General features: G+C 44.1%; 1 protein-coding gene across 1 annotated transcript in view; it reads right to left on the bottom strand.

Moving 5' to 3' along the window:
* The window catches only part of LOC109466942 (guanine nucleotide exchange factor DBS-like), a 37,072-nt gene that overhangs the window by 4,530 nt on the left and 20,064 nt on the right, over positions 1-12,478 (bottom strand). The window contains exons 3-7 of the mRNA XM_019764815.1: positions 4,894-4,977; positions 4,002-4,207; positions 2,517-2,636; positions 1,338-1,454; positions 46-195 (exon numbers count right to left, since the gene is read on the bottom strand). Of these exons, the coding sequence (XP_019620374.1) occupies positions 46-195; positions 1,338-1,454; positions 2,517-2,636; positions 4,002-4,207; positions 4,894-4,977 (677 nt within the window). The remainder of the gene's footprint in view (positions 1-45; positions 196-1,337; positions 1,455-2,516; positions 2,637-4,001; positions 4,208-4,893; positions 4,978-12,478) is intronic.

Here is a 12,478-nt window from a genome sequence, read left to right as displayed (position 1 = left end):
ACTGGTTATGTCCCAGTGTCTGACAGAAGTGAGGAGAAAACCCACCTTAATCTCCTCCTTCTGTTTCCTCTGCTGCTCCAGCAGAGATTCTGTCGTGACGATGTCGTTGGGAAGTTCCGTCTCGGCCAGCTCTGTGCCGAGCTGCTGTAGCGTCTTCGCGATGTCGTGGGTGTTCGATGCAAACTTCTCGATCGCCTGGGGGGGACAAGAATAGGTGAAGAGAGGGGTGAAGGAGGCCATTTACATCTTTAGGCATAACACAACAGTTGTGTACAGTAAGTACAAGCTGCTGCAGTGTCTTTGCAATGTCGTGGGTGTTCGACGCAAACTTCTCTATCGCCTGGGGACAACAAGGAAAGGCATTGTTTGTTTGTTTCGCATAACCACCTTTGGGCATAACAGTTGTGTACAGTAAGTACGAGCTGCTGTAGCGTCTTCGCGATGTCGTGGGTGTTCGATGCAAACTTCTCGATCGCCTGGGGACGACAAGGAAAGGCATCGTTTGTTGATTTGTCTTGCATAACCAATAAACCACCCTTAGGCATAACGTAACAGTTTTGTACAGTAAGTACAAGCAGCATAACATCTTCGCAAACTTCTCTATCGCCTGAGGACAACAAGGAAAGGCATTGTTCGTTGGTTTGTTTCGCATAAGTGATAAACCATCTTAAGGCAAAGCACACCAGTTTTGTACAGTAAGTACAAGCTGCGTGTGGTTAATAACTGATCTCTGTTCGATCCAGTCATGGTGGTTAGTTAGTTAATAAGTTAGTTAACTAACCGATCTGTGCTCGATCCAGTCGTGGTGTTTGTGTCTGGGTTATTTAGTTAGTTAGGAAGTTAATGACATAGTTAACTAACCGATCTCTGTTCGATCCAGTCGTGGTGTTTGTGTCTGGGTTATTTAGTTAGTAATTAAGTTAATAAGTTAGTTAACTAACCAATCTCTGTTTGATCCAGTCATGGTGGTTACTAAGTTAATAAGTTAGTTAACTAACCGATCTCTGCTCGATCCAGTTGTGGTGATTAGTAAGTTAATAAGTTAGTTAACTAACCGATCTCTGCTCGATCCAGTCATGGTGTTCATGTCTTGGTTACAGATGTTAGTTAGTAAGTTAATAAGTTAGTTAACTAACCGATCTCTGCTCGATCCAGTCGTGGTGTTCGTGTCTGGGTTATTTAGTTAGTTAATAAGTTAGTTAACTAACCGATCTCTGCTCGATCCAGTTGTGGTGATTAGTAAGTTAATAAGTAAGTTAACTAACCGATCTCTGCTCGATCCAGTCGTGGTGTTCGTGTCTGGGTTATTTAGTTAGTTAATAAGTAAGTTAACTAACCGATCTCTGCTCGATCCAGTCGTGGTGTTCGTAGCGGATGAACCCTCCGAGCTCCTCCGTCAGCTGTGACCTGTCCAGGTGCTCGTGCAGCTCGCTCACAGAGTTCAGCATCACCATCTGTGCAGGGGCAAAGGGCAGGGGTCAGAGGGCAAAGGGTAGAGGGCAGAGGTCAACATCAGTGTGGGGCCCAATTTTGTGCCATCTGTGAGCTTGTCCTTAGTATCAGTAGATGGTTTGTGGGGGTTCTCTATGATGTATGTGCATTTATGACTGTTTATATGGCAAATTCTAAGACTAGTTTCAGACAATCATGATGATATTATTGTATCAAAATTTTATACCAGTAGACATTGATTACAGATATTTGATGTACTCTTTTTGGACTAGATTCCAGAGGCAGAGCAGACAGAGATTTGTCATAAATCAAATATTTTTTCTCAAAACCGACTTTCTCTGGCTTTGTATTGACTAAAACTCTACGATAGATTTTGATAAGGTTTTGTAAGAAAGGGTTAGTTTGTTAGTTAGTTAGTTAGTTCCAAACATGGCTAAAATCTTTGCAAGCTAAGAGCTGCAGCAGAGCAAGGTCGAAAAGTCAAACAGAATGTTACTGATCAAGGTCAAGTTTCAGATCAAGGTCAGGATAATTTGAGGAATGTTAAACGTTGGCAAAGATCAGGGATTGGTCGATGGTTGTTATTGGTTAATCAGGATGATCATTGCTGAACTAGTTAGGAAGGCTGGTTACACTATGTGTCAATGAAGGTTAGAGATCCGGGGAATTAGATACACAAGAAAACAGTTATTCAAGAAACTGGATAGATTTTGAAAACTGTCACATTTCAAGCATCCACTACTTTTCATTACTGACTAGCAGAAACAAACACGTCTTTATTCAGAAATGTCTGACAGTTTTCAAAATCTATCTAGTTGCTTGAGTAACTGTTTTCGTTTGCGATTGAACCTGTCCATTATTTATGAGTTAGACTCTATTGTTGATTGTTGGAGTTAGTCTATCCTGCAGTAGTTATTGTTAACTGTTGGAGTTAGTTCTACCCTTCAGCAGGAGTAGGGGAGTTATTGTTGATTGATGATTGTTAGTTATATTATAACCTTCAGCAGAAGTAGGGAAGCAGGTTGGAGCCACAGGAAGCAGCAGAAGCAGCAACCAAATCTTACCGGTACCTTCAGCCGGAAGTCTTCCCGTACGAACTTGAACCCAATATCTGAGAAGGTCCGCTGGAAGAACCCCGTCGGTCTCAGCACCAGGACTACCTGGATGTGCTTCGGGAAAAAACCCTGGGGGACAGACAGACAGACAGGTGTCAATCAGAGCTCATGTGTCAATCATTGCTGTTATCAGCTGTCAGGTGTCAATCACTGCTGTCATCAGCTATCAGGTGTCAATCATTGCTGTCAATCATTTCTGACATGTCAATCAAAGCAATTTGCCACTTTTTGTAACTGGATGCAGGTTACAGTAAGGGATACCATAAGAGTATGGCATATGGATACAGAACATTTTAATTGTAAAAACAGCTATCCTGATGTATATAGTAAGAAAAGGCTTATATCTCACAGCTATCCTGATGAGTGTTGCCTTCACAGCTGCCCATCTGTCCTGTCTTCTGTCTGGTAACACTAACTACACCTGCACAGCTAGTTTCTCACAGCTATCCTGATGTATATAGCAGTAAGTATAAGATAGTAAGAAGTTTCTCACAGCTATCCTGATGAGCGTAGCCTTCACTGCTGCCCATCTGTCCTGTCTCCTGTCTGATAACACTAACTACACCTGCACAGCTAGTTTCTCACAGCTATCCTGATGTATATAGCAGTAAGAAAAGGTTCATATCTCACAGCTATCCTGATGTATATAGCAGTAAGAAAAGGTTCATATCTCACAGCTATCCTGATGAGCGTAGCCTTCACGGCCGCCCATCTGTCCTGTCTCCTGTCTGGTAACACTAACTACACCTGCACAGCTAGTTTCTCACAGCTATCCTGATGTACATAACAGTAAGTTTCTCACAGCTATCCCGATGTATAGTACAGTAAGAGCAGTTTAACTTACAGCTATCCTGATGTGTAGTACAGTAAGAGCAGTTTAACTTACAGCTATCCTGATGTATAGTACAGTAAAAGCAGTTTAACTTACAGCTATCCTGATGAGTGTAGCCTTGACAGCCGCCCATCTGTCCTGTCTCCTGTCTGGTAACACTAACTACACCTGCACAGCTAGTTTCTCACAGCTATCCTGATGCATATAGCAGTAAGTATAAGATAGTAAGAAGTTTCTCACAGCTATCCTGATGTGTATAGTAAGAAAAGGTTCATATCTCACAGCTATCCTGATGAGTGTTGCCTTCACCGCTGCCCATCTGTCCTGTCTCCTGTCTGGTAACACTAACTACACCTGCACAGCTAGTTTCTCACAGCTATCCTGATGTGTATAGCAGTAAGAGCAGTTTAACTCACAGCTATCCTGATGTATAGTACAGTAAGAGCAGTTTAACTTACAGCTATCCTGATGAGTGTAGCCTTCACCGCCGCCCATCTGTCCTGTCTCCTGTCTGATAACACTAACTACACCTGCACAGCTAGTTTCTCACAGCTATCCTGATGTATATAGCAGTAAGTATAAGATAGTAAGAAGTTTCTCACAGCTATCCTGATGAGTGTAGCCTTCACCGCTGCCCATCTGTCCTGTCTCCTGTCCACCACGATGACGTACCCCAGCTCAGCCTCCTCCGCGCTCGGGATGCTGGTCAGGTACGTCATGACGCTCAGGAAGTCCTGGTCCTGGATCTCCTGGAACCTCGGGTACTCTGGCAGGGTGATGATGGGGGCCCCGTTCCTGCCCTTCCCACCTGTACAAACATACAGGTACAGTCAGGTAACAATAACTACATCTGCACACACACAAACAGGTAACACACAGGTACAGGAAGCTGGGGTACTCTGGCAGGGTGATGATGGGGGCTCCGTTTCTACCCTTCCCACCTGTACAAACATACAGGTAACAATAACTACATCTGCACACACACACAGGTAACACACAGGTACAGGAACCTCGGGTACTCTGGCAGGGTGATGATGGGGGCTCCGTTTCTACCCTTCCCACCTGTACAGGTAACACAGGTAACACTAACTACACCTGTACATACACACAGGTAACACACAGGTAACACACAGGTAACACACAGGTACAGGAACCTGGGGTACTCTGGCAGGGTGATGATGGGGGCTCCATTCCTGCCCTTACCACCTGTACAGGTAACACACAGGTAACACACAGGTAACACACAGGTAACACACAGGTAACACACAGGTACAGGAACCTGGGGTACTCCGGCAGGGTGATGATGGGGGCTCCGTTTCTACCCTTCCCACCTGTACAGGTAACACACAGGTAACTAACTACACCTGCACACACACACAGACACACACACTCACACCTGTCAGGTAGGCTCACCTGTAGCAGGTGTAATTAGAAGCTCACAGGTGTAAGACGTACCTGTGAGGTAGGCTCACCTGTCCCAGGTGTAAGACGTACCTGTGAGGTAGGCGAATCTTGCCTGCAGCTGTTCTGCGATGTCCACAACCCTGAGAGCCTGACCATGCTGGTCCATCACCTCATCTGCAGGGGATAAACAAATAAATAAACAGTCAGAAACACAACAAACAAACAAACAGACAGGCAATGTCACAGCAAGATAGGCCATGCTGGTCCATCACCTCATCTGTGAGAAATAAACAAATTAATAAACATTTATAGTCCTGTCATAAACACAACAAACACACAGCCAAGCTGGTCCATTACCTCATCTGTAGGGGATAAGTAAATAAACATTAGACTAGTCAGAAACACACAAAAACACAAGGCTAATAACAGCTAGATCAGGCCATTTTAGTCCACAATTGATATACGCTTGCACACCGGACACTCCAGTAACCATATTTTTTATTGACAAATGGTTTCATTTTAACTGGCAGAAACAGGTGGGAAAATTGATGTATTTGCCTTCATGTTCAAGTTGTGCAAGTTATTAGCTCAGGTTTTTCCCCGCAGACACGTATACTGCACAGGGTGCCAACGGCACTTCAAGCTAAGATCACAGAGGAAAGGACTGTTTGCACAATATGTGATGTGTCAATATCCTGCTTAGCTTTCTCAGTATGCGACATGTACAAACATGTGTACACAGCAAATCAAATAACACAACCCACATTTCAGACCTTGCGACTACAGAATAATACATTTAATAGTTCAGCACCAGTTTTTGTAAAAATGTAATGGCCAGTATAACTGCCCTTCAGCATCACAATCACAAGTTTCTGTATCTGAAACTAGCATAATTACCCTTGGGGGTAATGTTTAACACACATGTAGTAGAAGATTATCATATCCAACAACATTTCATCATAACTTTTCATATTTTACTGAAGAAATATTGTTAAAGCTAAATAAATAATCTATTGAAGACCCTGCAGTAAAAGAGAAAACAATGCAGATATATCAAAGAAGGGATCAGCAGAAATGGCCAGCTAATTATTGACTCATACATTTATCAGTTAATGGCTGCTAAACTGGCCCCAGGCTATTACCATAAATGGTCAGCCATGACTATCGTGTCATCTTCTGATCATAAAAGGCTAATTTCACAGTAAAGACTTGCTAGCCTGAGTTGTTAATGTAAAGAGGACAAAAGAGTCTCAGCAACTAAAACAGGTTTAACACTTGCCTCTACCAGTTTTGATTAGCAATATATATAACTGTTAATAGTATTATCTTGTATACAAGTAAAGATTTGCCACTACCGGTACTGTTTGCCATGTATGATCTACAGTAGTTTGGATTCAGTGCCTTAACAGATATCTCACTGTAAAAACTCTTTAAAGTAACAACAGAACTCTGAAGAGAGTGAGAGAGAGAGGGAGGGAGAGAGACATACAGAAAGAGGGTGTGTGTGTGAGAAAGAGAGAGAGAGAGAGACAAAGACAGATAGAGAGACACAGAGAGAGAAGGAGAGATTTGGAAGTGATGACCCTGACCGACCTTGTCCCCCCTCCCCACTGTCAGGGGCAGCCATGATGGATCCAAAGGTGACCTTCAGCAGTAAGCCGGGCTCACCCCCGCTCTGGGAACATCAGTGGTACGGCCCTTCCCCTAGCCACGTATTCAAGGCAAATCTACTGGTATTTACACCCCTGCCTGGCAATGGAACAGTCCACCTGTACACTTGAAGTTTGCCTCAGAAACAGGCTGAAGCCACTCGGCAAATTCCAATATATCAAACGGCCGGCAAATAACCTGCCGTCGGGCTGTTACAGTTTAACTCACGGCAAACACTAAACAAACATGGCAGATAAGCTGCACTTTCACCCGGCAGAGCAACACAAGGGGTATTGATTATGGTATTGATCAGATCAAACACAGTGTGTGTGTGTGGGGGGGGGGGTACACCAGCTGTAGGGGCAACATTTGGCAGTTACAATAATGTCAGAGTTTGTTATACATATATTCAATAATTATACAATGTCATGTAGTGTGGCATCTATAGGAGTACATCAGAGTTTGGGAGTGAGCTATATGAAATAGAGCCACAATGCAGACAAAACAGACTGAAAGCCAGGACTGTGTTTGATCACAGACTTCTCTCAATGAGTCACGTGGACTAAACGTGCAGCTTGCCAAAACTGTTATGGGTACTTAAGGGGCCTTGTCAGAAGTTAGTTCAACACACACTACTTCTACAGGTGTTGCTGGTGGTCACTCAGCAAAGAACAAGTGACAATGGAAAAAAGATCAACAAAAAACACAGTCTACTTAATAATATTGGAAAGTCTGAACTGTACACAAATATAATGTACATCCAGTTGAATTTAGTAAAAGTATCAGTTTTAACTTTTCCTCCTTGCCCAGACTGTACCTGTTTCCATTTTGCTTTTGCGCAAATTTTACTTCCAAATGTCCAAGAAAATGAATGGGTGTTGCCTGACAAAAGAATGTCTGTTAGAGTGGAGGTGGAAGTTTTGCAAAGAGCCCTGATGTATTGATCGCCGTGACGCCCAACGACCTCCACCTGACATTTACAGGATGCGGGCACTTGTTCAGACAGGTCACATGACCACTGGCTTAACCAATCAGAAACAGTTGACAGCCCTCTCAGTCCCACATGTACAGTACAGGTTGTTAAGGGCTGGCAACGCTGGCAGATATCAGAACCACAACAGCCTTGCTGTATCGATATCCAGTACCGTGCTTCATCCAGAACCATGCTTTATCCATGGCCAGAACTATAATGCTTTATCCAGAACCAGGCTTCATCCAGAATCATGCTATCCAGAACCATGCTTCCTTCAGAACATGGTTCAGGATAGTCCATGCATAGGCAGAACTGTGCCTGGCACAAATCTACGTTCTTGGATACATGTACGTGGAGACTTTCAGAACTGTGCCTGAGCATGAGCATAACCCTAACCCATTCAGGCATCATATATATAAGAACTAGATACGCACGGTTCTGGGTACGACAAGCCACAGTGAGTGAGTATATATAGAACTCCTCTACTGTGTTGAACCCCAGAACATTTGTATCCACCAATCTGCATTACAAACTGGGCTGATTGGGAGACATGAACTTGAGCTTGAACCACTGGTAGTTCACAGCAGGAGAGAAGAACTTTAGTCTCCAGGTTCAATGTCAACAACGGGATCACACAACATCATAGATCACCACAAAACGTTCTGCAGCACATCATATAAATCAATACTGGTTATTGATTAATTGATATTTCATTAAAAAACCTACCAGGATGTGTGCCTGTCAGCATGTTGTTGTCTCTACAAAACCCATTCTGGGCTGTCAGTAATACTATATTGATCAGAAGTTTTAAAGAGGCCGATAGAAATTCCTTTATTTTTTGTTGTTTTTCAAATTTGAAAAATTAATGGTAAGTTGGAGCATTTGGAGCTGCAGGAATGTTGTTGTCCATGAACTTGATTTAGAGCTGCAGGAATGTTGTTGTCCATGAACTTGATTTAGAGCTGCAGGAATGTTGTTGTCCATGAACTTGATTTGGAGTTGCAGGAATGTTGTTGACCATGAACTTGATTTAGAGCTGCAGGAATGTTGTTGACCATGAACTTGATTTGGAGTTGCAGGAATGTTGTTGACCATGAACTTGATTTGGAGCTGCAGGAATGTTGTTATGATGTTAACCATGAACTTGCCATGAATATTTAATGCCCCCATGGCTGTCAGCACGCCAAGCTGCTGACTCGGGAGTTTGTCTGTATGACATCAGCGTCTGCCGTTCTGCACATCAATCAGTCAATTATCCAACCTCGCACTAACGAGCCTAAATCTGGGCATTAATTAGTGGAGACAAACCAGACAACCATCCACGCAGGAACTTGATTAAATGTTAATAATGACAATGTTGATTAACCGTTTTAATGGATTTTAACCTGTTTTTTCACTCTTAACCCTTGTCCTGCTGAGCACAACAATTGTTGTTCTGCACATACAGTAACATCTATATAACACCCTGTATAGGTACAATTTGGGGGTATTTCTCGTGCAACGCATCACACCGCAGCAAAACGCAACGAATGCGGAAGTAACTATGCCACTGCAGGGCAAAAAAAATTGGAGGTCTATGATCTAATTAAGACATGAAATTATTGAGAAATATTGTGCTAGGAATGCCAGAAGGACAAGGGCTAATATGCAAGTGATTGTTTTTCTTGCAGTGTGTTATATACAAACTGTATAACTTGACAATTATTTCACAGTGACTGTAACTTTCAACAGATTTTATGTTGCATTGCGAGACCTGTAACATGCCATTTGACTCTGAATGTATAATAGCAAGGATATAAACCGGGAGCCTACCAAAGCCAAACGGACAATATCACCCTCACTGTGCACAATATCCATTACTGTATACCTGCCGACACACCTTATCCACCTCTGTAAAAATGAAAGCGTCCCCGACGGAGAAACGCCCGTCCGACGCCGTCCCTGCCCGTCCTTAGCGGGAAACGGCGTCCTGACCGTCCCAACACAGTTGGCAGCGTCCACAAACTCCCGCCGGACGGCCGTTCCAGAAATTAGTGACGGCACCCCGTCGCTCCCAGCCCGTCCTGAACCGTCCGGCATGGAAACGGGCGTTTATTAATTAATTGACACCGGCACTGACGTGCTTCACGATGTTTCCCACGGGGTTTTAGGCCTCTAACGCACATGCGCCAAGTTTGAAGGCGCTAGATTTAACGGTTCTAACCGTCTGAGACCGGGCTGGCTGGGGGAACACAGTGCTCAGTCGATCTCAGTTTTTTTCCATTTTGTTGGATTGTGTGCAATTTTGGAGGATGGATTTCAGTCATACAAGCAGCTATATCTTCCGTCGACACTGCACACAAGTTTGGGCAACTCCAGCGACTGACTAAAATGTCAAACGAGGTGTTCCAAGAATGTAAACAGCGGCCGCCAGAATTTCGGGGGTACATGAGACTGTTTCGGCGGTTTCTTTTCGAGGAGACTCGGTAAGTGGACAAGAATTTTTCGTTGTCAAATGTTACAAAGGAACTGTGTAAGACGGTGTTACAATTGCTACATCAGAACATTAGTTAATTCCAGGGGCTGCTGAGAAGTTCGAGGTTATATTTTGTTGACGTCCTGACCCCGAGTGCCCTCCCCACATTAAATTTTGTCACATGAGCCGCCGGGCTGGTAACGGAAATTTCATGCTGTTTTAACGCCGAAAAATAAAAAGACGCAGACGAACGATTTGTAGAATAAATGTGTACAATACCTGCTGTTTTAATAAGTAATGATGATGCCGTAAAAGGTACATGTCATGAAAAATCTTACACAAAATCCAGCAAGTTCGGCCGCTGCATGGAAAGTCCTGACGTCACGGCTGCCATCTACAAACGCAACCGTCAATGTTGTTTTCATACGAAATTTTCAAGACGCACAAAAACTACGTAGAATATAACTATACAATATACGAATTTTAATGAAGAAAGATGGTGATGTTAAAATGTCCACTTAGGCAATATTTAACTTGTATTTTTATTTTACACCCTGGCCCTTTATGTTTGTGTGCGCTCACAATGGCTGGTTATTTTCGCCGGCCATTTTCGCCGCATGTTCGCCGCTGTTTACAGCCGCTGTTCAACATTTGTTACTTTATATTCTTGACTAAGAAAATAGTTTTCGTTTTATCATGATATTCTCTATTTACTTCACTTGTATTTACTGTTACAATGTGGGCGGCCGCTACTTGATTCGATGCCAATCTGCAATTGTTTTCAACATTTTTCTACCTCCATGTTTTCTATATATCGGCACCTTCTGTGACGGGACGCCGTCGGAAACGCCGTTCAAACCCCGTCGGAGCGGCAAGATCAAAATGTCCACAATGACTGAGCACCCCCCAGAGACCCGTCCGGCCGTCGGACACGCCGTTTGGACCCCACCTGTGCCGCCCCAAGCGTCGCCCGGCCCCGCCCTGGAGCCCGTCCGGGAGCCCGTCCGGCAGCCCGTCCAGCAGCCCGCCCGGTAGCCCGTCGGAAACGGCGCCCAAACGCCTTAAGAAACGCCCGGACGCCGTCGAAAACGGACAGTTCTGACGGCGTCCCAGGCGTTTGAGGCGTCCTGGCCCGTTTTTGGCCTTTGTGAAGGCGTCCGTTGCCCCCGTTTACCGCCAGGGACGGGCAGCCGTCCCAAACAAACGGCCACCACAAACGGGCGTTTAAACGGGCGTTTCTCCGTCGGGGACGCTTTCATTTTTTCTAATGCGCATAATTACAGGTGCCCCAACACAAGCTGTGGGCACATCTAGGTCAGCATCAATTACTGCAGCAGCATCTAAGGAGATGTTAACAATACACAAATGAAGGAACCCACAGATCAGCATTAGATGCACAGCATCAATATACAATAAACCTGCATAATCAAACATTAACTATGGGGGGATATGTAGGTCAGTTCTCTATACAAGTACACACTGCACAGGAGCTACAGGCACAAAATGTGGAAGCAGAGCTAAGGAGACGTTAACAACACACAAATTAAGGAACCCACAGATCAGCATTAGATGCACAGCATCAATATACAATAAACCTGCATAATCAAACATGGAGCACATTAACTATGGGGGAATATAGGTCAGCTTTCGCTACAAGTACACACTGCACAGGAATTACACCACCAAAAATGATTTTTCTTGTTTTTCTTAATTCGTGGACAAATTTTCTTCTACTTCTATACAATACTAAGCAATACCCCTCACGGGGTCTAATGCTTAGGGAAGTGGTCGTTCCCCAGCGTGACCGGTGGTGGTGGTGAGGAAAAAAAAAAAAAAGATCACAACAAACAAACAATACAAAAACAAGTGCAATAACTATGTACAAAAGTCATGGCTGGGGATTGGCCACATTCCTACAGCTGGGTACAGCTAGGGAAGCCATAATGACTGGCTACCCCAGCTTTGAAATGTTCAACTGACTCAGCCATTACCAGATGGGCAGGTAAGGCGTTCCATTCGATCACTGTTCGTGGGAAAAAGCTACCTCTAAAAGTCTCTGTTCTACAGTGTAGTGTGTTGAAACGTAGCTGGTGCCCTCTGGTTGGGTTTGTGTTTCTTGTAAGAATGTGGTGTAGAGGAATGGATATAAGATTGTTGACTGCTTTGTAGAGGAGGCATAGACGCTGTTGTTGTCTCCGTTGCTGGAGCGTTGGCCAACCAAGTGAGTTTTGTATGGCAGTAATGCTGCTTGAGTGTTTGTAGTTACCTGACACGAACCTTGCGGCTCGTTTTTGCACTGACTCTAGCTTATCAATTAGACTGTTGGTTTGGGCATGTATCTGTTTGTGTGGGTCCCATACTGATGAAGCATATTCAAGTTTGGGTCGTATTAGTGAAGTGTAGGCTCTGGCTCTCACCTGCTTACTTGCCCCCCTTAGATTGCGTCTGACGAACCCCAAGGTGCTGCTAGCTTTCGCAGTAATGTCATTGATGTGTGCCTTCCACCTGAGGTTGTGGCTGAGTATGACACCTAGGTAGGGATGCTGGTTGTTGTGGTTTAGCGGTTTCATTGAACATAAAATAGAGATGAGCAGGTG

The sequence above is a fragment of the Branchiostoma belcheri genome, unplaced genomic scaffold (genome assembly GCF_001625305.1).
Source record: "Branchiostoma belcheri isolate BF01 breed outbred unplaced genomic scaffold, Haploidv18h27 scaffold172, whole genome shotgun sequence".
NCBI lineage: Eukaryota > Metazoa > Chordata > Leptocardii > Amphioxiformes > Branchiostomatidae > Branchiostoma > Branchiostoma belcheri.
The sequence above is the reverse complement of the archived record's forward strand: the minus strand, read 5'-3'. Positions and strand labels throughout refer to the sequence as shown.